The 27,601-nt window shown below is 39.0% G+C and overlaps 1 protein-coding gene and 1 non-coding gene across 3 annotated transcripts in view; both read right to left on the bottom strand.

Annotated features, from left to right (window-relative positions):
* The window catches only part of ROCK2 (Rho associated coiled-coil containing protein kinase 2), a 112,183-nt gene that overhangs the window by 63,801 nt on the left and 20,781 nt on the right, over positions 1 to 27,601 (bottom strand). For both annotated transcript variants that reach the window (XM_056122926.1, XM_056122932.1), the window contains exons 2-4: positions 14,367 to 14,448; positions 13,288 to 13,388; positions 6,655 to 6,792 (exon numbers count right to left, since the gene is read on the bottom strand). In XM_056122926.1, the coding sequence (XP_055978901.1) occupies positions 6,655 to 6,792; positions 13,288 to 13,388; positions 14,367 to 14,448 (321 nt within the window). The remainder of the gene's footprint in view (positions 1 to 6,654; positions 6,793 to 13,287; positions 13,389 to 14,366; positions 14,449 to 27,601) is intronic.
* Positions 20,304 to 20,410, bottom strand: LOC130038720 (U6 spliceosomal RNA). The gene has a single exon (XR_008794777.1). It is a non-coding gene; the product is annotated as a U6 spliceosomal RNA (small nuclear RNA).

Here is a 27,601-nt window from a genome sequence, read left to right as displayed (position 1 = left end):
CCGATTTGCTCAAGTGGGTCCAGTAACATCTCCATTGTAAGACTTGTTGTTACTGTATTTGGCATATTGAATACTTCATGGGTAGCTTGCCAGGCTTTGCCGTGTGGGCGAGATACTCGCGGTAGCTTGCCGGGCTCTCTGAGAGGGGTGGAGGAATTGAACCCGGCTTGCGGCCGGGCCAGCACACAAGGCAAACGCCCCACCACTGTGCTATCACTCCAGCCCATATTTGACTTTATGATAAATATATAAAGACTGCCTCAGGTGCTGAGGGAGAAGGCAGCTGGAATAGAGAAGAAACCACTATGGCAATGATAGTTGGAAATGATCACTCTGGATAAGAACTGAGTGCTGAAAGTAGGTAAAGAAACAAACATAATAACCTCTCAGTGTCTGTACTGCTAACCATAATGCTCAAAAGGGAAGGAAGAGAGAGCTGGGGGTGGGGAACAGAGAGAGAGAGAGAGAGAGAGAGAGAGAGAAGGAATGTGCCTGCCATAGAGAAAGGTATGTGTATGTGAGGGGGGAGGAGGGTAGCAGGAGGGAAACTGGGGTCACTGGTGGTGGAAATAAACACTGGTGGAGGGATGGGTGTTGGAAGACTGTATGACTGAAACCAGATCATGAACAGCTTTGTAACTGTGTATCGCAAGGTGAATCAATTAAAAAATAAATAACTAAATATTTACTTTCTGAAGTCTTATATAAAAGCCTGCCAATTCCCTGTATGACTGAAATAAAATTGGTCATGTACGGTAACTGTTGAAGCTGAGTACTACATGTAGATTCAAGATACTTTCTACTTTGAGAAATATTTCAAATTTTATCACAATAAACTTTTAAAACCTGTATCATAAAGATAGGAAGGAACTTTTTCCTGAAAGATTTGTAAACAAGCTCAATCAAGGTTCATGAAAGTTTTCATTTTATATGAACTATACCCGTACATAGCACAGCGGTAGGGCGTTTGCCTTGCACGCAGCCAACATGGCCGACCCGAGTTCGATTCCTCCACCCCTCTCGGAGAGCCCGGCAAGCTCCCGAGAGTATCTCGCCCACACGGCAGAGCCTGGCAAGCTCCCCGTGACGTATTCGATATGCCAGACACAGTAACAACAAAGTCTCCAATGGAGACATTACTGGGCCCGCTTGAGCAAATCGACGAACAACGGGAGGACCTTTACCTTTATCCTAAAAAGTAGTCAAATCTCCTTAATGCAAATAGATAGAAAAAAATTTTTTTTTCCTCTTTGGGTCACACCCAGCAATACTCAGGGGTTACTCCTGGCTTTGCACTCAGGAATTACTCCTGGCAGTGCTCAGGGGACCATATGGGATGCCGGGGATCAAACCCGGGGCGGTTGCGTGCAAGGCAAATGCCCTACCCACTGTGCTATCGCTCCAGCCCCTAGAAAATTACTTAAAATATTAGCAAACCAAATTCAGTATGCTTTTCTTATATTTGCCAGTTTTCAAAAGAAGAGTTTCCTTTTATCCTCTAAAAGTAGCCATTTTGGCAGAGGGAATACCTGTTTGAACTTAAAATCTATTTGATGTGAATTATTTCTTTGAACAGCTTATTAAGGTTAAGGTAGGTTACCAAATTTCTTTTTCTTTGGGTCAGGAATAATGTTAATCTATTTAGCCAGAAAGCTTCAGCAAACATCAAATTTAATATATAATGGCACAAGCCCACTGAAATTTACACACAAAAGATAAAGCTGAAAAATGTTTACTATTCATTCTATAATGGAAGTCAACACCCTGGAAGGGGAGGGGGGAGTAATTTTAAAATATCCACATCTTTTTAGAAATAGTTTTCTTATTAATAAGTTTCTTCTGAACTTATCTGTGATTTTAAAAAAGTAATGCATCTTTAGTAAAGAGCAGGCTCTATACAGTGAAAAACTATTTTTAGTGAAAAGAAATTATATTCTAACTATCTGAAGAACAACAATAATAAAAAAACCTCAAAACCCCAAGCAAATCAAATTTATGACTGTGTTTTACTTTTTCTGGTTTGCTTTGTCTCTTTTCTCATGCCTTTCCTATATGTGCACAGTACTACTACTTAGAATGTTCCCTTAATGGAAGCTTTTATAAATTAATGAATCTGGGGAAGAAACATAAGATCTGATGAACAGAATAAAAATAAGCATAAGCCTCCTGACAGAACAAGACATTACCATAAAGCTGTCCCACCACAATGTCCCACCAAATCACACCTTTGTATCTAATTGCCATCTTACAAAATACAAATTAGAGTGGAACAATTAAACATATTATACCAAAAAGATAAAATTAAGCAAATTCCAGGCTTCTTCAGCAAGCAAGTTGATAGCAACAAATTAAAAAGTTGAGAGACTAGAATGAGAAACATAAAAGAAATTTAAACTTAAAATTTTTTAAATTAAAAGTCAACTAAAGTTATTTGGGAATACACCTATGTAGGTGGTGAAATAACACCAGAAAAAAAAAAACAGGCAAAGAACAATCAGATATAAAAAAGACTTTAAGAAAAGAAAAAAAGGAAGATCTTGAGTTTGCCCTTCAACGTTGCAAGAAAAAATTTCTATACAGTAAGTTTGAAAACATGCCAATATTCACCTATTGAATTTAAACTGAGAATATATTTCTAAGAAATATAGGTATCAATGATTTATACTGCACCATAATTCATAAGAAAAATAAACAGCTTTTCAATGAGAGTATAAATAGTAAAATTGGGGGCTTAATATAATTAAATAGTAAAGTAATTAAAATATAAGAACTGGAATTTAATAATAATTTGAAAATAAATCCCAGTTTGAATAGTCTATTCAAATTGATGACCTACCAATCTGACCCATTAACAATCTTACTGCAAAGTATATTCCTTAGAGAAATGTGTTAATATATGTTAACATATACACCATATTTAAAATTCAGAGCAGCACAATTAATAACAGCAAAAATGTAGAAACAACAATGGAATATTGCTTGATTATAAGAAACAAAATTATGCAATTTGTTGCTACCTGGATGGATCTGGAAAGTACCGTGCTGAATGAAATTAGTCAAAAGCACTGGTAGAGAATGACCACTTCCGTGTGTGGCATATAACACAAATGGCTAAAGGCAACAGAACCTGAGAACTTGCCTACAGAACTGAGTTTAGCAAGGTCAGGTAAAGGTAGGAAAGCCGGGGTACACTCTGGTGGAAAGCATGGTACTGGAATACCCTAAGCATGAAACCCTATCATTTAAAGTATTGTAAATGATGGTGCCTAAAATAAGGGGAAAAGGGAAACCTAGAAATAGAAACAACCCACGGGGCTGTCAAATACAGTATGTAAATAGTGTGGTGATAGCCATACAATAGGCTGGAGCGATAGCACAGCGGGTAGGGCATTTGCCTCGCACACGGCCAACCCAGGTTCAATTCCTCCTCCCCTCTCGGAGAGCCCGGCATGCTGCCGAGAGTATCTCGCCCGAAGGGCAAAGTCTGGCAAGCTACCCATGATGTATTCGATATGCCAAACCCAGTAACAAGTCTCACGATGGAGACGTTACTGGGCCCGCTCGAGCAAATCAATGAACAACAGGAGGACAGTGCTACAGTGCTACAGCCATACAACAGAATATTATTCAGCAATATTAAGGAATAAAGTGCTGGTGCATGCTATCACATGAATGTTGAAAAGCACTATGCTCAGTGAAAGAAGATGCCACCAAAATGTGCACTGTATAATCTCATTACATAATATTTCTAGTATAAGCAAATCCAGATAACAAGAGCAGATTAGGGGTTATGAGTTGAAGTCAGAAGAAGATTAGAGAAAAACTGCTAAATTCAGGGCATTTTTGAGGTGATAGATACTATAAAAAAATGCAGTAATGGCTATACAACTCTTAATATATTGAAAAACAATTTTTTTAAATTCTAAGTTCACTATTTTGACAAATTTTCTCAAGGGTCTGGAAGAACAGCACAGAGGCTTAGAGCACCACCAGCCTTGTAAGCATATGGTTGTGAGTTCAAATCCCAGTGTTCCACATACGAGAGCACATGTCTGGTGTCTCTGCTGTCTACCATCCCAGCCATGAAACCAAAACCAACAGTAGAGGCAAATGTATGTAAGCACCACAAAAGTGGGGTGTAAACCCCAAGAAACACATGTGCACCACAACAACCCCCCCACTGGGTACCACAAACCATAACTTGTGTGTTTCAACTGAGAGTACAACCCGTGACAAAGCATCCTGCATGCACCACAAATAAAGTGTTAACCTCAGTGACCAGTGCAGGCACTAATATGCGACCTCAACAAACACAACAGCTAAAGATGTGGTGAGGCTCGAGGGAGTGATAGTACAGTGGGAAAGGCACTTGCCTAGCACACAGCCAACCTGAGTGAAGAGCCAGGAGTAAACTCTGAGCAACACCAAGTGTGCCCCCCCCCCCAAACAAAACAAAAAACAGCTTAAAAATGCATAAGCAAGAGTGCCAAGCATGAATGTAAATCCTCCACCACCCACACCTCCATGAAGGGAAGGGCAAGGAGAAAAAAAAAAGAATTTTAAAAGTTAAACATTTCATATATATAATGGTACACAGAAAGACTTCACCCTAGAGATTTATGAAAGCCACGATTATAATCTGTTATTTCAATTGTACAATGCTTACAATGCTCTTGCAGAAGTCAACAGTTTAGCTAATCTTCTATAGCTCAAGCAATCCTTTATGAATGACTACTTAGCATATTTAAAAAGGAAAAACGCCAAGGAGATGGCACGTTAACATGCCAAGGATACAGCATGTTAAGGACGAGGTACCAAAGAGACAGCACAGCAGCTAAGGTATTTGCCTTGCACACAGCAGGCCTGAGTTCTTTCCCTGGCAACCCCTGCAGCTCCCCAAGCCTGTCAGGAGTAATCCCCGAGCACAGAATCAGGAGTAAATCCTGAGCACAGACAGATATGGCCCCCAAATAAAACAAAATCAAAAAAAGCAGCCTTGGTACACCATGTTCATCTCAGCATCACAATGTATAGCCCTGGAAAATTCCCTTTCCCTGTACTGCCACTTTTGGCTCTGGTGACCACCAAGCACTGCCGGGAGATTAGTCCTGGTGGTCTCTGGCCTTACAGGGCCCCAGCTGCATCCTCAGCTTTAGCATTGAGCCATATGGTCTGGCTGGTTTAATAGTCACCAGGTTCCACCTAAGTATTGCTTGGTATGGCCACCACCCTGGCAATAAAAAAAAAAGATACCAACTTATAAAATGATAAACAAAAATAGTAATGAGTGTTGCTATGAAACCAAATTGAAACTAAAAGTGGAATTTATCATCCTTCATTTAATGATTAAGAATTTATCCTTTTTTAATCAAGTAAATTATTAAAATGTACGTGGCCACAAAAAGTTAGTTTTAGTGCATGTATCAGAATTTCTATTCACTAGGTACAATAAAAAATGAAGGGTGGAGGAAGATTGAGGCTTAATATTAAAAAAAATCAACAGTGTTATCAGTTTCCAAATTACATAGTCAAAGATGTGACAAATTATTTCTCCAAATTATCTCCCATAAGGCAAAGTATCAAACTCCTAGATCATTTTAACATTCCAGACATCAACTACTACATACCTAATCTTACTCATGACACCTGTTCATAAATGTATTCGGAATAAGGTAGTAGTATTAAAAAAAAGTCCTTAAAGAAACGAAGCTAGTAAGAGACATGGAGGTCATAGGAAAGGAGGCAAAACAAGCCATAAGTTCCTTACTTTACAATCAAATAGAAGTATATTTAGGGAACCAAATTTTGTCTAAGGACTACAGGAGGACTACCCAATATCTGTCAAAAGTTTTATTATAGGAAGTTAGGATTTTGGAGGATTTTTTTTCTTTTTTGGTCACACCCAGTGATGTTCGAGGAATACTCCAGGCTCTGCACTCAGGAATTACTCCTGGCAGTGCTTGAGGACCATGGAATGCTGCGGATTGAACCTGCTTTGGCTATGTACAAGGTAAATGCCCTACCCACTGCACTATTGCTCTGGTTCCTAGAAAGTTGTTTTCTCTCAGAAAGACTGATTGTCCCTAAAAAGTAAATCAAGAAAAAGAACCAACAGGGAATAACAACACACTAGTAATCAACCCAATTTGTTATAGAGACATTAAATATAAAAAACAATTAATAGTTGCTTCTATATACCAATGGGCTGGAGCGATAGCACAGCGGGTAAGGTGTTTGCCTTGCACGCAGTCAACATGGCCAACCCGAGTTCGATTCCTCCGCCCCTCTCGGAGAGTCCGGCTAGCTACCGAGAGTATCTCGCCCACTCGGCAGAGCCGGGCAAGCTACCCGTGACATATTCAATATGCCAAACACAGTAACAAGTCTCACGATGGAGATGTTACTGGGCCCGCTCGAGAAAATCGATGAACAACAGGAGGACCGTGACCGTGACATATACCAATATAAATATTACATGTGATGTCTAGTAACATGCTATTTAAGAACACTAAACAAGTATAACGAATTGTATCTCATCAAAAATAACTGCACTGTCACTGTATCAATGAAATGTGAAACTCTCAGCACACACTATCAATTCTTATAAATAATAAACTATTTTAGAAATAAATTTATAAAAGTTAGTATGCTTACCTGAACTACCCAGGGACTGTTGGCAAAGGCCATAATATCTCTTTCTTCCCAGAAAAAAGCAGAATCTGATCTTTTTATCATTTCAAACTTACTTAGAAGCTTCATTGCATAAACCTTTTGTGATGCCTTATGACGAACCTGTTCATTTTTTAAAACACAAAAATTATTAGTATGTTAATTTTATGAGAAAGTATAATTTTATTAAAGATTTAATAACCATGGGTTAATAATAAAATAAAAATACAAGCACAACATTTTACAGAAAATAAGGAGAAAAATCTTAATGGACTAATTATTTCATGAAATACAGTGTTTTTTAATTCTGTGTTCAATATACAACACTGATTTCATCTAAGTAAAATAATCACAGATCAGATCACAGATCATCCTATTATTCGTCGATTGCCTCGAGCAGGCCCCAGTAATGTCTCCTTCATCCTAGCCCTGAGATTATATTCAAGGCTCTTTAGGAGAATGAGACCCATCATTGTTACTGGTATTTGGCATATTGGGTACGTCACGGGGAATTTGCCAGACTCTGCCGTGTGGGCAGGCTACATTCGGTAAGTAAAATAATAAAATTTATAAAACTTTGTTTCCTCATATTACATCAAGCCATTCAACTTTAACAGTAATATGTTGTTAAACAAGAAACACAAAATATGTGACTATATCCCTTGCTACCAGAGCAAAAGAATCCAATACATTTATATAGCAAGGAAAAATTGTGATTTAAAAGGTCTGTTTAGCCTCATGGGAAGGGGGGGCGTTCTGGTCCGTCCTTCACGCCCTACCGAGGTCACCAGTTGCCCCCCACGAGCGGCTCTCCAGCACGGCCACGGCCCCAGAAGCACAAGGACTTAATGCAGAACCCAGCAGCTTGGAGCAGAAAAGTGAACGGACTATGCATTGATCCAGGCCATCAAGTCTGCCGGAGGGGAAAGGGTGTTGCCCCATTCGCCCTCTCCTCTCTGGAAAGAAAGATGGCGGCCACATGGGAGCCTTGTGGACAGCAGGTATGAGCCGGGAGTGTGGGGGCGACTAAAACCTCATGGGAAGGGGGGCGTTTCGGTCCGCCCTTCACGCCCTACCGAGGCCACTGGTTGCCCCCCGCGAGCGGCTCTCCAGCACGGCCAGGACTCCAGAACACAGAAACCAATTTCTTAACTATCTGACTTTCAGTAGAAATACTTCCAGGGTCAATAGGTAAAAGAGCAGAAATCCAAAACCAACATTTAATTCTTGAACCCAGCCGTAGAAAGCAAATCACTTCACAATGCTTTTTCAGCATGTCTGATTTGGGGGGGGGGGGGGTAAACTCTAAATAATAGTGGTGAATCTTTTATTGAAACAATGAATCTAATCAAAGCAGATAGAGTGTTAACTAGAATTCATCTGCTTCACAGGGACGGGGAGGGGTGGGGGGTGGGGTTTTATTGGGGTTCTTCATGGTAAAAAATAAGTATTGGTAAAGGGAAGTGTGTTTGATATTTGCATGACTGAGACATAAACCTGAAAGCTTTGTAACCTTTCCCACAGTGATTCAATAAATAAATTTAAAAAAAAAAAAAAAAAAAAAAAGGTCTGTTTAGAAGGAGGAAAAAAATAACTGTCAATAAATATGGCTGTTCAATAAATGTTTATCTTCTCATTAGGGTTAGTGATAATTTGGTGAAAAATTGGCTGAAAACCATAAAGATAATGAGTAAAACCAAGATTTAAAAGAAGCCTGAATCCAGAATCCATGCTACCAACCTACTTAGGCAAATTCTATGTATGTGTGCCTACAACACTTTCCAAACTAGAACAGGGCCAGATTACCTCTGTGACTAGTGTTCAGTTGCATGTCCTTTTAACTCATGTATGCCAGTATTTTGTACAACATATGATTCAGTTATCCGACTGAGGGTTGAAGGAAAGACGCTCCCGTACAGTCTACAGAGTCTAAACCAAAGATCTAGCCCAATATCTACCTTATTAAATCACAATTCATGTCCTGTCACTTCTTTTTCTCTTCAGGTACATTTACCTTCCTTTAGTTTCTCTGAATTCCCCTATCTTTCTTCATAATTTTTTTTTTGCTTTGGGGGGTTGGGCTGGAGCGATAGCACAGCAGGTAGGGGGTTTGCTTTGTATGCTGCCAATATGGCCGACCCGAGTTCGATTCCTCCTCCCCTCTCGGAGAGCCCGGCAAGCTACCGAGTATCTAGCCCGCACGGCAAAGCCTGGCAAGCTATTCAATATGCCAAACACAGTAACAATTGCACAGTGGAGACGTTACTGGGCCGGCTTGAGCAAATCGATGTACAACGGGAGGACAGTGATAGTACTTTGGGGGTGCTTGGAGGCCCTCTCAGAACCAGGTCAGCTGTTCAATGTAAGGGACCCTAGGATCACAGTTTGGGCCCTAGGGTGCAGGAGACTATCCAGGTCCCCCTGGCAGTGCTGGGATATGGGACTGGGCTCCAGGACCACACCCAGTGATGTGACCTACTACTGTACCAAGGATGATCAGAGAACTGTTCGGGGCAGAAGATCAATTACTTTTAAGGTTGGATTGGAGTGATAGTACAGGGAGTAGGGCATTTGCTTTATATGTGGCTGACCCAGGTTCAATTCCCTGACATCGCCATAGTATCCTGAGCACTGTCAGAAGAAATTCCTGAGTGCAGAGCCAGGAATAATACCCTGAGCATCACTGGGTGTGACCCAAAAAGCCAAAATCATCATCATCATCATCATCATCATCATCATCCTCCTCCTCCTAAGAAGGGAAAAGAAAATCGATGACACTCCATGACTACAGTCCCACTAAGACTAGCTCCTTTTTGATTCAGCTAATAAACTAATTCCTCATAACCCCCTATCCAAACTAGGAACTCATGGTTCTCTGCAACAGAGGTCCCTTTGTTTTCTTCTTAGCAGGTACTATTGTCTGTCACCCATGCTAGAATGTAAACTCAACAAAGGTAAAGATCGTCCATTTCCATCTTCTTCTCCATTATACCATTGTGACTAGCACAACATCAACATTAGAAATAAAATAGATGCTCATTAAGTATTTGGTGAATGAATTGAATGTGCTGCAATTTTTTTAAATTTGAGAATCAGTCAAACTATGAATTTCCAGTCCCACCCCTCATCCTTCGTTCCCCCCCCCCCCCACAAAAAAAAATCAACAGGTAATATCTCTAGTACAAGTCAAGGGATTCAAAGGCAACAGAAACTGAGAAACTTCAGTAGAAGTTTACCACAGAGGCAGATGGCGACTGGGGGAGATACTGGGATACTCTGTTGGAGAGTGTAATGCTAGAATGTTTTCTGTGTAAAAACCCTACCTTTAATAGTTTTGTAAACTACAGTGACTAAAATATTAAAGAAAAAAGAAAACTAAACTGGGAATATAGTTTAACAATAAAACACACACTCTGTCCCTCTGGGAGAGCCCGGCAAGCTACCGAGGGTATTTCACCCACACAGCAAGCTACCTGTGACATACTGAATATGCCAAACACAGTAACAACAAGTCTCACAACAGACACATTACTGGGCCCGCTTGAGCAAATCGATGAACGGGAGAACAATGCTACGCCTCACATATACAAAGTTCTGAGTTTAACCTTAGTAATCCTCCCTTCACCCAAATATTTCTAGCTATTTTTCAAAAAGTACCACTCACACTTAGAATCAGTAATTACATGTATAAAAATAAGGCAAACCAAAGAAATGTTCATTCTTGTTTCTCTCCAGAGAAAACGAAAGTGTACATCTGCTTGCACACAAACATGCACATCTTAGAAAGGTTGACTGTACAATGCCCATACTGAGAATGGGGTAGGTATGACACACAAAAACAAATGTATATGACATCTGGGAGAAATAGTCTGTCAAACAGTAATGTGAGTTCAGTTAACTCTGGACAAAATGAATTTGCAAAGATGTAATTAATATGGTCTTCATATTATTTCGATCAGCACTTTCACTTTGACAAAAATCAATAAAACAACGAAAAGATAACTTGGATAAAATGTGAAGGCAATAAAAGAGGATTGAGGAAGAGAGGGAAAAAAAGGAAGGGAGAGAATTTGGAGGGTTATTTATTCTATTTACCTGAACTTCCCCATTTATAAAATGCATATTAACAGTAGATACCTAGAACAGAGAGGGGGAACCTATTTTCTGCCAAGGGTTATTTGGATATTTATATCATTCATGGGCCATACAATACAGGCAGATGGGCTTCAGGCAGCCCGTAAGAAGGATACACATCCTGTCGTGTTCTAGGATCAGGCTACATGATTTCATGTGGCCTGAAGGATGGATAATCTCTACTAGTAAACTAGAAGGATTACTGTGAAGACAATATTATAAACTGCTTAGAAACGTGCCTGCATGGTATAATTGTTATAAAAATGTGGCAAGATATATTTTTCATGTACATACCACCATTCTTAAACATTTATACATCTCTAGATCTATTTAAAAGCTGTACATTAAGTGATAAAAAGGTTATTCAGTGGTGGGAATATAGGTGGTTTTGTTTGCATGCTCTTTTTGATGGTGTCAGGGATGGAGCCCCGCCAAAGCATGGGCTCTCCAATGAGCCACATTCCCAACCCTCCAGGTGACTCTGGGACTGCGTAAGAAAAGAAGACTGTTCCAAAGTACATGTTCTTAATTAGCCCACTATACTAAATCAGTGAATCATTTTATCTGCCATAAAAAAAAATGAGATGAGGCTGGATAAACAGTATAGCAGGTAGGGTGCTTGCTTTAATCCCTGGCACAGCATATGATCCCCGAGCACTACCAGGAAAGATCCCTGAGCAGAGCCAGGAGTAAACCCTGAGCACCTGCAGGTGTGGCCCAAAAACCAAGGAGGGGGTTGGGAGAGACTTGCTGATATGATAAAGGGTGATAAATGAGCTCAAAGAGCAAATATAATAGTGATATTAGATAAAATTACCTATGGTCATGGACCTTTCATTATATAAAAACTATACACCTATAGGAACAAAAGATTAAAAAGGCTAAACAAGCTTTACTTTCCTGGAATTACAAAAATTTTATAAGTAACAACTGCAGCTTTCCAATGAGGACATCTATGCTCCAATTAATTGGCATTCTCTGGATTAATGACATTTTCACATGTTCTTCTTCTGAGTTTTGACTCTGACCCCAATACCTCCTGTGGCTAATTCTTTTAGTTCTTGATACAACTTTACTTTCTCAGTGAAAGTCCTTTGCTTATTCCCAAATCTTGTATTAGGTATAACTCTCCATTATTCTCTCTAGGAGCACGTGCCTCTTTTCTTCACAGTACTTCTCAAATCTGAAAATGCTTGTTTAAAAGTCTTTATCCCCTCCATAAAACCTACCATTTTCAGAAAAATAAGAGACCACATTATTTTATCTTTGAAGATAAGCATGACTCTTGCAACATAACAGACCCTGATTAAATATTTGGATAGATGAATAAATGAACCATTTTATATCTGACATTAATTGCTAACATGTACTGAGCAATTATGCTACAGAAACAAATGTACATAACATTTAATTCTTATACTAACTCTCCAATATATTGTGTTATTATCCTCACTAAACAGAAAACTGAAGCAGAGAGGTTTAATAACTTGTCTGATATCACAGTCAAGTAAAAGCGGAATTCAACAGTAATTCTGATTCTACCTCTTAAATACTATGTCTCAGCTGCTGTGACCTACCAAAGTTACTTTTACAGTAAGTCTTTTCTCTGAGGCAATCAATTATAAGCTTTCTGGTGTGAACATGGCCGGGTGCAGATCACTTTACCAGGTAAACCCAGGCCCTCACATTAAGTAAGACTTAACCACTCAGCTACATCCCCAGTGGCAATGAATTTTTCAACTCTACTTCCAAATAAATACTTCACAGGATCAAATGTGTACTTCCTACCATAAAACTTTCTTCAGAATACTAGAAAAAAAATCATCATAAAGATATGCCAACTGTAGCACCAGGCATTTACCTCAGCAGTGGAGCAATTCCCTTGTATTATAAAGCCCTGGGTTTGATGACTTGGAAACTCGGTGAGGAATGCTGGAATATACACCAAGTGTACAACATTCCCTATATATCTTCTGAACTACCAGGTACAAATCAATTTTAAAAGGCCATGGAAGAAGCACCTAAGACATTTTCCATTTCTCTCACTCGAGAGTTTCTACCTAAGGGGACAGACTAAGATCTAAGGCTAAAAGTTCCTGAGTCAAGGTTAACAGAATGTTAAAATAATTTTCATCTTAAAATGCACAGGTTTTTCTTTGTTCTGCATATTTTAAAGCCAAATAAAATTTAAGATAGAAAACTACAACAAAAAGCCATCTAAATTTTTCTTCATTTCCCTTCTCATTTTTAACACACTAAATTTTAATAATAAAATTAAACAATGTCTACCCTATAACAACAACATGACACATCAGACTCTATAATTTCTCCTCTCAAACAAAACTACAAATTCTAGTACTTCTTTCACAATCACACTTCAATTCCTGGTTATCATATAGTTCCCTCAGTCCCCTGAGCACTGCCAAGGGTGCCCCATCCCATCTCTCAAAAATAATTTCAAATGAACAAAACAAATATTCTTACCAACTGAACTTCACCAAAAGCACCTCTTCCAATAACTTTTACAACATCATAGTCTTCTGCCTTCATCTGTAGACCTCTGATTTTTTTAACTATTTTCTCATCTACAATTTAAAAAAATTGTTTTTGTCAAATCAATTATATTTATAAAAAATTTTAGAAACTCACCATAATTGTAAGTAAGTTTTTATTGTAAGAAATTGAACTTGGGGTATGGGGGATGGGAGGGATACTGGGACCTGTGGTGGTGGAAAATGGGCACTGGTAGAGGGATGGGTGTTTGATCATTGCACAATTGAAACCCAAGCACAAAAATTTGTAAATCTACAACTGTACCTTATGGTGTTTCACTAACAAAAATTTTTTTTAAAAAATGTAAATGATGGAGAATGGGCACTGGTGGAGGGATGGGTACTGGATCATTGTATAACTGAAAACCAAGCACAAAAATTTGTAAGTCTACAACTGTACCTCACGGTGTTTCACTAATAAAAATTTTAAAAAAAAAGAAGAAATTGGACTTTAGGGGCTGGAGCAATAGAGCAGCGGGTAGGGTGTTTGCCTGGCACGCAGCTGACCTAGGTTCGATTCCCAGCATCCCATATGGTCCCCCGAGCACCTCCAGGAGTAATTCCTGAGTGCATGAACCAGGAGTAACTGCCGTACATCGCCAAGTGTGACCCAAAAAGCAAAAAAAAAAAAAAACCTGGACTTTAATCTTCAGTTACATCTATAAGGTTTTTTGATTGGCTACGTTGGGGCCTGGGCTGGAGAGATAGCACAGCGGGTAGGGCATTCGCCTTACAAGCGGCCAACATGGCCGACCCGAGTTTGATTCCTCCGCCCCTCTCGGAGAGCCCGGCAAGCTACCGAGAGTATTCGATATGCCAGACACAGTAACAACAAAGTCTCCAATGGAGATGTTACTGGGCCCGCTCGAGCAAATCGACAATCAACGGGAGGGCCTTTACCTTTACCTTTACGTTGGGGCCAATCATGGGACTGTTACATTGGGAGGGTTATAATTAGAGTAAACATAAATCTCTTATTGAAATAGTTATACTAAGGTTAAATATACTTACATCTATTTAAAAAATTATCTATATTCTTGTTTTTCCTCAAAGCAGGAAAATCCAAATCAAGGACCAATGAATTTAAGCCATCCTGTTTAACAAAACATAAAGAGAAAGAAGAGTTATTATTTTCAACCTTCCAAAATTTATCTTTAAAATTGTATCATATGCTGTTTCCCGCTGAGTAAATTATCAATTCACTTTGATGTCAAATTACCCACTGATTCCATATTCAATAGCTTTAGTTTTCTGTCTCTGCTACAAACAACTTGGGCTAACTGTATACCATGCTTCTCTTTGTTATTTTAAGTTAAAAAAAAAAGTAATTTAAAATATATACATCCACTACTGTTTTTCCGGTCAGATGGCTTCTTTTTCTTTCACTGTTCAGTAAAATTTCACCATGATTTTAACTTTAAGAAATAATAACATACAGGGGCTGGAGAGATAATACAAAGTTGAACAAACTTGCTTGCATTACATTTAGCTAACCCATTAGATTCTAGCATTGTATGATCCCCCATGAATCACCAGATACTGCAATAGAGGACGGACCCCAAGCACCACAGGGTGTGTGCTGGTGGCTTCCTATCCCCAGCATCACTGGGATGGCAAGGTAATCCAAGGCACCACAGGGCTCCAGAAGTACCGTCCCCTTAGGACCTCATATTCAACCAAAGCCTGGCTACCCAAAAATAACCGAGAGGGATATCTGGACTTTCTGAGTAGCGACTGGGAGGACCCAAAATAATTATACTTAGAAAAAGAAGAAAAGAAATAACATCCAGACTAAGTTAATTCCCATGCAAACAAGAATTAATTTTCTGTCTAGTACATAGAGAGCAGGTGGAGCGATAGCACAGTGCTAGGGCATTTGCCCTGCATGCAGCCAGCTGGGCCAACCCAGGTTGGTTCCTCTACCCCTTTTGGAGAGCCCGGCAAGCTACCGAGAGTATCTCGCCCGCCCGGCAAAGCCTGGCAAGCTCCCCATGACGCATGCGATATGCCAAACATAGTAAAAACAAGTCTCACAATGGAGACGTTACTGGGCCCGCTCAAGCAAATAGATGGACAATGGGAGGACAGTGCTACAATGCTACATAGAACAGAAACCCCCAAATGACACTATCCTTAAAGGAGCTCAGCCTCAAAACTAAGTTTCCTGTGAAGAATATGAGAATAGTATAATACGTGGGCTGGAGCGATAGCACAGCAGGTCGGGCGTTTGCTTTGCACACAGCCAATATGGCCGACCCGGATTCAATTTCTCCGCCCGTCTTGGAGAGTCCGGCAAGCTACTGAGAGTATCTCGCCCACACGGCAAAGCCTGGCAAGCTACCCATGATGTATTCAATATGCCAAACACAGTAACAAGTTTCACAATGTTACTGGGCCCACTCGAGCAAATCGATGAACAATGGGAGGACAGTGATATTGACAGTATAATACATACTTTAGATTCATATTTTCAATTTTCTGTATTTTCCAAACTTTAAAAACAAACATGCACTGAATTTTTTATCAAAACATAAAAATTAGGGGCTGGAGGGGCTGGAGCAATAGTACAGCAGGTAGGGCACAGAGGGTAGGGCATTTGCCTTGCAAGCGGCCGACCTGAGTTCAATTTCCAGCATCCCATATGGTTCCCTGAGAGCCGCCAGGAGTAATTCCTGAGTGCAGAGCCAGGAATAACCCCTGTGCATTGCCGGGTGTGACCCAAAAAAAAAAAAATTAGGGGCTGGAACAATAGTACAGTAAGTAAGGCGTTTGCCTTGCATGCAGCCAACCTGGATTCAATTCCCAGCTCCCATATGGTCCCCCGAGCACCGCCAGGAGTAATTCCTGAGTGCATGAGTCAGAAGTAACTCCTGTACATCGCTGGGTGGGGCACAAAAAGCCAAAAAATAAAAAAAAAAAGAAAACACATAAAATCAAAAATATAAACTCACTAGGATGGGAAAAGTCTCAAGATCCTCTTACCCAGACCTTTAATGAGGGAGGGAGGGAGGGAGGGAGGGAGGGAGGGAGGGAGGGAGGGAGGGAGGGAGGGAGGGAGGAAGGAAGGAAGGAAGGAAGGAAGGAAGGAAGGAAGGAAGGAAGGAAGGAAGACTGAGAAGAATTCTGGAGATTGGAACAGAGAAGGCACTGGCTGTACAGGCAGTCAACCCTGGCTATTTCCCCAGCAGCAAAAGGTCCCTTGAGCCCCACAAGGAACAACCTCTGAGCATAGAGCTAGGAGGATCCCCTGAGCACTGCCAGGTATGGCCCTCCTCCCCTCAAAATCTAGAAAAACTTTTATACTAACACAGAGTAAGCACGACACTACTGGAATACAGAGAAATATAAACACATGTCAGTATGTTTCCAGTTGCAGGAGGTCCAAAGTATAACTTAATACTTCTGATCTCATGGTGGTTGGTGATCTTAAGTTCTATATAATTCAAGGGCCAACCAAAATGCAAAACTTAGAAAGGTAAGTTGAAGTTCTAATTCTAGGAGGGTCCTGGGAATTTTGGCGGTAGGTAGTAAGTACCATAACTGTACATCAATACTATTAACTTAAACACAGCTGTAATCATGTTACCTAAATTACAATTTAAAAATGTTAAAGAATTGCTTATATTTATATACCACATATAAAGAAACAAACTGGAATAGACAATATCCAGTGAACTTTACAAACGCTTAGACTCTGAGGACAGAACAGAAGGATATTGACACTTTTGAGATGAGTTGGTGTGATAACAATGTATCCCTAAAACTTACTATTTAAGTTCTTGTAAACCACTCCTACCTCAAAAGATGTTTAAAGAAAGAAATGCACATACTGTGTTTATTATTCAGTTATATTTAATATTTCTAATTTTCTTTTTTTGTTTCATTTTGTTTTTTGTATTTCGGACTAGGTCTGCAGTGCTCAGTGCCAATTCCTGACTCTGCCCCCAGGGATCACTCCTGGAGGGCTCAGGGAACCCTATGAGGTGCCAAGATCAACCACGTACAAGGCAAACACCCTACCCTTGGTACTATCACTCCAGCACCTAAATTTTTAATTTTTAATCATTAAAAGAATGTCAATACATCATAAAAAATACCAATTATAAAATGGATATCTAAAAAAATTAGATTTAGCTCACTTTTTATTTTCTTTTTAAATAAGTTATATTTCTTTTTATAATGAGCGATAGCACAGCGGGTAGGGCGTTCGCCTTACAAGCAGCCAACATGGCCGACCCGAGTTCGATTCCTCCGCCCCTCTCGGAGAGCCCGGCAAGCTACCGAGAGTATTCGATATGCCAGACACAGTAACAACAAAGTCTCCAATGGAGACGTTACTGGGCCCGCTCGAGCAAATCGACGATCAACGGGAGGGCCTTTACCTTTACCTTACCTTTACAATACATATTACTTATAAAATACTTATCAAAAAATATATCTCCTTAAAGGTACTTTTTTTTTCATTTTCTGTATTTTAAGAGTAGAATATTGAGCCAGAGATTCTGGTTAGAGCCCTCACACGACAAGTCCCCCAAGAGACCCTTAAGAATGGAGCCAAGGTGTGGCCCAATCTCCCTTGACCCCAAAGAGTCTTGTACTTCTTCCTTTTGTCTTTTACATTACCAAGTAACTGCCTCTGAATTGCTAATATTCCCTCTAAGGTATCACTGGAGCTCCCTTTTTAAATTCCTTTTCCTATTTTGTTCTCAGCTTCTCATCATTTCTTACCCTAAAACTAGTTCCCTACCTTTTATCAAGCCCTGCTTCTTCTGCTTCTTCAATTCCTCTATATTCTATTATCAAGCCGTTAATTTTCTTGAAAATTTAATCTATATACTCTATGCTCTTTGACCATCTGGTCCCACCAAACTTTTCCAAACTTAACTTGCACTAGTTGATGAATTTCACTCACATTTGCTCTAGATGTGTATACTGTTGGTATAGACATAAGTAGTTATAAGTAGTTATATAATACGCCTAGCGGGCACTTGATAACGTGATTAGCCCAAATGTAAATGTTCTATAAATACAAATATACCATGAATTTTAAAAACTTAGGATTCAGAATGGGCTGGAGCGATAGCACAGTGGTAGGGCGTTTGCCTTGCACACAGCCAAGATGGCCGACTCGAGTTCAATTCCTCCGCCCCTCTAGGAGAGCCCGGCAAGCTACCGAGAGTATCTCACCAGCAGGGCAGAGCCTGACAAGCTACCCGTGATGTATTCGATATGCCAAACACAGTGACAACAAAAGTCTCCAATAGAGACGTTACTGGGCCCACTCGAGCAAATCGATGAACAACAGGAGGGCAGTGATACAGTGATACAGGACTTAGAATAAGAATATAAAATATCTCATTAACAATTTATAATATTGATATTGAAGTGAACTTCAATTACATTTAATTAAATATATTAAAACTGGGTTGGAGCAATAGCACAGCTGTTTGCCTTACATTCAGCCAACCCGGGTTCAATTCCTTCGTTCCTCTCGGAGAGCCCAGCAAGCTCCCCGTGGCATATTTGATATGCCAAACACAGTAACAACAAGTCTCACAATGGAGATGTACTGGTGCCCACTCAAGCAAATCAATGAACAACGGGGGGACAGTGCTACAGTGCAGTGCTATATTAAAACTATCTTATCCTTCCAAGTTTGTGATTACAGCTATTAGAAAAATTGTACTAACGTGACTTAAATCATGTAGGATAGACTAGACTTAGTTTCATAAAATGCAACTATATGTGGAGGTCATAAAAAAACCTTTAAAACTTGCCTTAAAATAATTTTATTTAATATTTATTACCAGTACTGGCCAGAGAGATAGTAAGGTACTTGTCGTCGATGAACCAAGTTCAATTCTTGGAATCCCATTAATTCTCCTGAGCACTACTAGGAGTGATCCCTAAATTCAGAGCCAGGAGAAAGCCCCTGAGCACTGCTGGATGTGGCCAAATCTCCCACCCCAAATGTATTACTAGTAAATGTTTGATTTGTATACTTATTACACAGACCTACAATATGTACACCCCAAACCATCGCAGAAATTTCTCCTATCTTGAGTGGGCAAAGTTTAAGAACCCTTAGATGAAATAAAGTCACCTTCACACTAATTTTTCTAACACTGTAACTCTGCTCATACCTTTCTTTAATCACAGAATATCAGAGAACATTTAACACTTAGCATTTTTTGACAGGCAATCAAGTACCATGACTGAGGGCTAGGAGAAAATGTTCTGCATGTTTAATACCTGCCAAACCTTATCACTGATTCAAAGTTAAATTCTGATTCAAAGTTAAATGCATCATTATTTCCATAAAACCTTCTATACCCAATCAGGATAAAAATTCCCCTTCTGAATATCTTTATATTACATAGTCTTTAAGAAAGATGTTACTCTGTACTTAGGATATTTACATCCACAATCTTTTGTATTTATTACCTGTAAATTTCCGTGTGAAATACTTTAAATTCAATGATTCCTCTAAAAGGTTTCTGTCATAATACTTTACAGAGCACACCTTCAAATATTAAATCAGGTATCAACACAATCATCTAAGATTAATGAACAACTGGAGGACAGGGCTACAGTGCTAGTTTTTGAAACACACCTGGTAATGTTCAGGGCTTATTCCTCCCACTGTGCTTAGCAAACACTCCTGGAAAGGCAAAATGTCCTACCCACTGTACTATCTCTCTGTCCCCAAGTCATTTTAACCCTATCCGGTGAAACAGAAAGGTAACTCAGTAAGGATCCATGCTTTCTCAAGTTGAGGACATCTGAGCAGTATCACAGCCCAATGTGTAATATATTGGTTTATACTGGAGAACTAAGCAAATGAGTAACTTTATGATAATAGAAACCAGCTCTTAATACTGGAAAAAGAAGCATTTGTATGGGGGTGGGGGGAGAGGGGAAAGGAGGAATATAAGAGAAGAAAAAGAAAGGAGACTAGAACACTTCACAAATTTGCAAGTCATCCTTGCGCAGAGGCCATGCTAATCTTCTCTGTATTGTTCCAATTTTAGTATATGTGCTGCCGAAGCGAGCACAAAAGAAAGGGGACTAGAATGAACACACAGAATTGGTCTGAAATTAGAACAATCTTTACGTCATGGATTTCAATATAGAAACACAGTAATATGGCTATAGGTGTGTATTTACCCATATTAATGCTTCACTGATCTACCAAAAGGGTGTTATTGTTTCATCTAGGAAGATACTGGAAGAATGACTGGCCCAGTACCCAGATCATGATTTTGATTTAATATGCTGCACAGAAAGGAAGTAGGGTTCCTTGGAGAAATGGCAGGTTCTGGGAATAGCAAAATTTTTAAATGAGTCTGTAACATGTTATGCCAAAAGTAGGTGTTAAAAAGGCACTACATATATTTGTGTTACATCAACCAATCACAGAACAGGAGCAATGTACTAGGGGTATGTAAAATATAAACACTAGGAGAGATGGTATAAAAGCACCAGTCTGGATTATTTCTTTCAACTTCCTGTGACTTGATAATTATTTTGAGATCAAAGCTTACAAGAAAAAGAAGTACACAAGAGTGGTAGAAACATGTCAAAAGGAAATAAATATAAGTCAGCTTGAAAGAGTTCCCAGTGGCAAATCTGGAACAATCTGAGCATTAAAATAAACAATGATAGGGTCAGGAGCGGGCCCAATGGCTAAACTACCTGCCTTCTTGGCAAGAGTCAAAGTTCAATTCCCGGTACCACCCTCATGTGCTGAACATGATCCTGATTGCACTGCTGTTGTGCCCGGTGGCTCTGCTGTCTGGAATCCCTACGGCATGAGAAATTTTCAGCTGCACCCCAGTCAGATAGATGCAAACCCCGGCAAGCACTGCAACTAAAATGACTTGTGTCACTGTGGCCAGATGTGCAACCCCCTGGGCAAGCATGTGTGTAAGCAGTGCAGCAGTCTGGTGAAGAATGCAGGGATGCTGTGACCACAACTAAAGGAATGCAGCCTCCAGTGGGCACCCGGGCAGCCTCAGTAGTGCAAGCATCACCTGATGTGTGATCCACAGCGAGTACAACTAAATGTTCAAGCACCACCACCAAGCATGTGTGTCACCCCCAACCACAGCAACAAATCACAAGAAGGAAGAGTAAATGACAGTTATGTACTACATCCCACTGCTCAGGAATTAGTGACACAAATTTATGTTAGTTAAGGAGTTAACTTGCTTTTCTTATTTTGTTTTGGTTTTGGTTTGGAGGCTACACCTGAAGGTGTTCAGGGGTTACTCCTAGCTCAGCACTATGGAATTATTCATGGCAGTCTTGGGGACCATATGAGATGCCAGAAATTGAACCCAGATAGGTGACATGCGAGGCAAATGCCCTACCCGCTGTACTATTGTTCAAGCCCCTAACTTGCTTTTTAAATAGTAAAATGTCAAGTGAAAAGTGTAAGAGTAACTAAATCAGAATAATATTTTGAAAGCAACATGGAAAAAATTTAGGTGAGAAATATCAATAGATGCTACAGCAGATATAAAAGAAATACAAGAATTTTACATAGAGTCAAAGTGTCTCTCCACAAAATGCTTTATTATAAAGGAAAGAACAACAGGAGAAATTCAGCCCAAAAAAACTTTTAATCAAGTAATCAGAGTCAATACTACCTATTGTATAAACTACATGCCACCACATAGGAGTCATTAAAAACACATCACTTCTGTTAAACAGCAGTCAAAAATATGTAAGGGAGGAACTTGTACTCTTTAAAGCCACAAACAGCATGAAAGTCAAGAAACCCTGAGAAACTGTTCCAAACTAAAAGAAACTGAAGAGACATCAGAGCTGGATGTACTGAATGATCTTGGACTGGATCCTTTTGTTCTAAAGAATACTGTTTGAGGAACTGACAAAATACACAAGCAAAGCATATAGGGAAGTTTTCAAATTTTCTAAGTTAGAAATTGTTTCAAAATTGTCAAGTAATAGTTTATTTTTAAATCACTTGAAGGTACATTTCTGACTCAGAACTTTTGAATTTCCTATGTTTCATTATGTTAATTATTCCAAGTCTACCAGGTCTTCATTTTAAAATCATCTTTTTAAGGAAACTTTAAAAACAACTTTCCTTTTTGTTGCTGTTTGTTCATTTGCTTGTTTGAGGGCCACACAGAGAGGTGCCCAGGGATGCTCCTGGCTAGATGTTCTAGATGTTCAGGGGACCATGCAGTGCCATGGATCAAATAGAGCTCCAGCATGCAAAACATGTGTTCCGGTCTATTAAGTTATATCTAATATCTAACCTTTAAACATTTCAATCTTCATGTGAATTCTACTTTTTTTTCTTAACATAAATATCTCACAGATAATTATTATTTGCTTCCCATTAAATGCAAACTAACAGAAGGGAATTTTCATCTGTTTTTGTTTATCATTACATTCTCAGAACTTAAATCTAGGAGTGACACATACTAGTTGTTAAACAAATATTAAGTGGCTAGATGTACAAAGTCCTTGAAACACAAAGCACTTGAAAGATATAATTACAGGAGTCAGAGAGACAGTACAGCATGTAGGGCTCTTGCCTTGGAGTGATCCCTGAGCACAGAGCCAGGATAAGCCTGGAATATTGCTGGGTGTAGCCACAAAACAAAAGCAAACAAGCAAACAAAAACATATATATATACACACATGTAATTACAAAGTTCACTATTCGCATTCATAGAAACTAGACACAGGTTGTTTCTAAAAAGAAAAAAATCTCTACTATTAACTTAATAGTTCTAGGATGTATCAACACCTGTATCTTCTGCATAAATAAACAAGCTACTTGCTGTACGCTGAGAGCTTAGTGAACTACCCTATTTCCATCAAAAAACAAAGTTGTAATACTGAAGCAGTTAACACAGCAAGAAAATACATGCAGATGTAAAGTATAAACTCTCTAAAAGCTGACAGATAAGTACTGACTGCGTAAGATTTGATTTTTAATGCAAATATGTAAAGGGATCAAATTTTGCGCTTTTCGTTTTTAGTCTGGGTTTTTTGGGTGAGTGGAGGAGTGGGATAGAAGCAACAACAATAAACTAGCACTTAAATAGTCAACAGTGCAAATCTAGAGACATATGGTCTGGTATTTACATTTCTCTGAAAAATTACCAAGACCATAATTACGCTAACCACAACTATATCAATTAAAAGTATTATAAAACATGCTGAATAGGGGCCAAAGAGATAGTACAGCAGAAAAGATGCTTGCTTTTGCACAGGGCTGACCCAGGTTCTATTCCCTATGGTTTCCTAACCACTGCCAGGAATATGCCCTGAGCATCACTAGGTGTGGCCCATAATGTCGATCTGCTTCATTTTGGCAATGAATTACACATAAATTTACATATTCATCAAATTATAATTTTCAACAGAAATAGTACAAATTTGGGTTCTAGAACTTGGAAATCTAATTTAGTACTTCTCTCCTGCAGCTGGCAAAAAATAAAAAAATTACCAAAATACAATGTAAAATGCAAAAATCTGGTTTATCATTCCTAAGTGTGGAACCAATGTTCTTATTGTAAAAATATGTAACACTAATTGAAAGGTGAGAAATAACTGAAAATATATTCTAGGCTTTTTCTAGAATCTGTATATGTGTATATAATTTCTAAAAATATCCTTGGCTACCTAGATGGTAGCAACTCAGAAAATTCTTCCATTGAAAAATTAATAGTAAGTAATATACAACGTAGCTAATAGAAAACTACAGAAATCCCGCACTCCCCGTGAAGTATTCGATATGCCAGACACAGTAACAACAAAGTCTCCAATGGAGACGTTACTGGGCCCGCTCAAGCAAATCGACGAACAACGGGAGGGCCTTTACCTTTACCTTTTACATATAAGGTATGTTATTACATGAGTTAACATATTTAAATGAACAGGAAAAAACTACTTAATCACTCAATCAGCACCTCAGAATAACAATAATAATCTCACAATTCAAGATAGCAACTAAAAACATTACCACAAATACTTTTGCTGTTCTCACTATACCAATTTTGGTTGGCATATATTCCTTGTGTATATACTCTATAAAGGAGATAATTCAGACTTTGTACATACTAGAGTTTTTTGTGATTATTTACCGAAAAATAGTATCTAAGAATACCTAAAATATCATATGAACAGTTTCAGATTTTGTTTAACTAGTACATTTGTTGGTACCAAACAATTTTTTGGCACCAATATGATTTTTATACTGTATTTCATGAATAAAATTTAAAAAATAAGACTTCATTCTCCAGAGTTAAATGCGATCAAATCGAGTATTCACAGAAAAAAGAATACAAACTATATAAAATTTTGCTTTACCAGTTTTTAAGGGCTGGAGCTTTAGCACAGCGGTAGGGTGTTTTGTCTTGCACATGGCTGACCCAGGTTCAATTCCTACGTCCCTCTCAAGAGAGCTCGGCAAACTACCGAGAGTAAACTGTCCACACGGCAGAGCCTGGCAAGCTCCCCATGGAGTATCTGATATGCCAGAAACAGTAACAAGTCTCACAATGGAGACGTTACTGGTGCCCACTCGAGCAAATCGATGAAAAACTAATGGAAGAACAGTGCTACAGTTTTTAAATAGAAGGTACACCCACCAGTGCTGGGGAAGAAGGTTGCTGGGAGGTGGGCAGACAGGTCAGGTATGAGAGGAAGGGAAGGAGAGGCAGAAAAGCAGAAGGAGAAAGAAAGAAGAGAGAGAATGCTATACTAAGAACACCCAATGCTTTCTTGAAATTAGGGCCGCTATGTGCTCTACCATTTGAGTAATATTCCCAGGCTAATTCTGCTTTTCAGGGTTGCTAGTTAGAATACTGTTGAAATCTACTTATAAAAGAAAGCAGAGTTCAGAGAGACAGTACAATGCCCAGATTCAATCCCTGGCATCCTATATGGTCCCCTGGGCACTGCCAGGAGTAACTCTTGAGGATAGCCAGGTATGGCCCCAAAATAAAAATAAACACACGGGGTTGGAGAGATAGCACAGCGGGTAGGGCGTTTGCCTTGCACACGGCCAACCCAGGTGTGATTCCCAGCATCCCATATGGTCCGCTGAGCACCACCAGGAGTAACTCCTGAGTGCAGAGCCAGGAGTAACCCCTGTGCATCACCAGGTGTGATCCAAAAAGCAAAAATAAATAAATAAACAAACACACAAAAAGAAAGTCATGGGATGGGGCTGGAGACATAGTACAATGGGTAAGGCACTTGGCACTACATAGGGCAAACATGGGTTTGATCCCTGGTATTCCATATTGTTCCCAGAACACCGCCAGGAGTGACTCTTGAGCACAGGGAATAACTCCTGAGCATTGCCGAATGTGGTCCCAAAACCAAAAATAAAACAAAATAGTTAGAAAGTCATCTCATAATTAAACCTGACCAATACCTTAGCACTCATGAATCACTATTTGGTATGCACCATTAAAGACATCTTCAAATAACTAAACCATATTCTAGCATGTATAAAGTGAAACAAATGTAATGCTTAACATATGAATGCCCTTGAAAAGAACATTTTTCTCCTCAAATAGTATAGTCAAAATCCTTTGTACAATTAAAAAAGCTAAAAGAAAAAAGGCAAATTACTAACAAGACATTAAAAAAAAAAACTAGGCAAGGTACCAAGGATGTGACAGTATGGTAAAATAAATGTCATGGACAAGACAGATGGTACAGAGAGAAAGGCACTTGCCTTGCACATGGCCAAAGCCAATTTGGTCCCAGACACCTCATGTGATCCCTGAGCACAGTCAGGAGTCACTCCTAAACAGAGTGAGAAACAGCTCCTGTGTTCTGTCAAACGTGGCACAAATAACTGTCCCTAACCCATATGACCCCCCACCCCACCCCAAAAAAAGACTATGCCTTACATGTGTGACGCTCTGGATTCAATCCCTGGCACCACAAAAATACATAAAAATAATTCTTAAAAGTTACTCAAAATCGTCTTCAACTGGTAGCGCTCAAACTTGAGAAGGGGGAAATGTAGGAAAGTACTATAAAAGCAAAAGAGGAGTGCTACATACATCAAATATCAGAGGCTGGAAGAGGGGGAAACAATACATAGGACCATGCACAAAATGAAAAGTCAGTTTATACATTTGCGTATATAATCTAAAGATGTTTTTATAGTTTAGAGGGGCAAGTAGGACCTTTGCATGCATAAGGTATAAGATTTGATCCCCAGTCCCAAAAATGTTTTTCTTAATTCTCCTTGTTAAATTTACATCTATACTTTGTCAATAAAGACAAAAACCAAGTCAGGTTTATAAAATAATAACAACTACATTAGAGACGCTATAGCTTGGTAACTGAGCAGTAGGGAATGACATATTCCTCCACAGTACTTCCTGTATTTCAAAAAAGAAAAGACGCTACAAAAGAAAAGGTTACACAAACAAGGGCTTACTCTCAACAGTTCTGGCATTTGTCTCTTTCACCACTGATCTTCTTTTTCAAGTATGCAATCAGTTAGGAAATAACAAGTAAAACAGGTTCTGAACAACCAGACTTTGAAGATATTCTGCCGTAACAGATTACAAAAATTAGATTCCTTTAAGTAGCATTTTACGTGATCATGTATTTTAAGTAATTCTTGGCACTCTAAAGCTCATGTAATGTATTCTGTTACAACTGTTATCATGTCGGAACAGTTAAAAAAAGAGAATGAAATAAAAAAAACAAATTTTCTCAATGAATTGAGAGTCAGGAATAAACTAAAAGTGGCTTGTCTTCAAGTCCATATTCTCTTTTATGCAGAAATTTCACTCACTTGCCCTTGATATTTCTTTGTTTGCTTATTTTCACTCTGGAGAAACCTGTTTTCTCTCTTGAATACATGCTTCTCCCTTTCTCTCCCCTAATATCTTTCTTAATAAGTTCCAATAAAAAACTATTTTTCTTCACACACACACCCTCCACTCCAAAGAATACACTAAAAGTACAAAGTACAAGTACTCTAATCCTAACTACAACAAATCAAAGCTAACCATACATAAAATGAAACATCCAACTGATGGACACAAACATAATTTGAAGACTTATTTAATTAAACAAAGTCTTCAGAATAATCATCATCTATATTATAAACCAAGGGTTGAATTGCCACTAGCCTAGGATTTACTGTTGTTTTGAACTTCTCATTCCTTGTTAACTGAAGAAGCAACCTTAACAATTTAGTAGACACTTGTACAAGATACACCTATCTA

Source organism: Sorex fumeus, unplaced genomic scaffold, assembly GCF_029834395.1.
Source record: "Sorex fumeus unplaced genomic scaffold, SorFum_2.1 ptg000006l, whole genome shotgun sequence".
Taxonomy (NCBI): Eukaryota; Metazoa; Chordata; class Mammalia; order Eulipotyphla; family Soricidae; genus Sorex; species Sorex fumeus.
The sequence above is the reverse complement of the archived record's forward strand: the minus strand, read 5'-3'. Positions and strand labels throughout refer to the sequence as shown.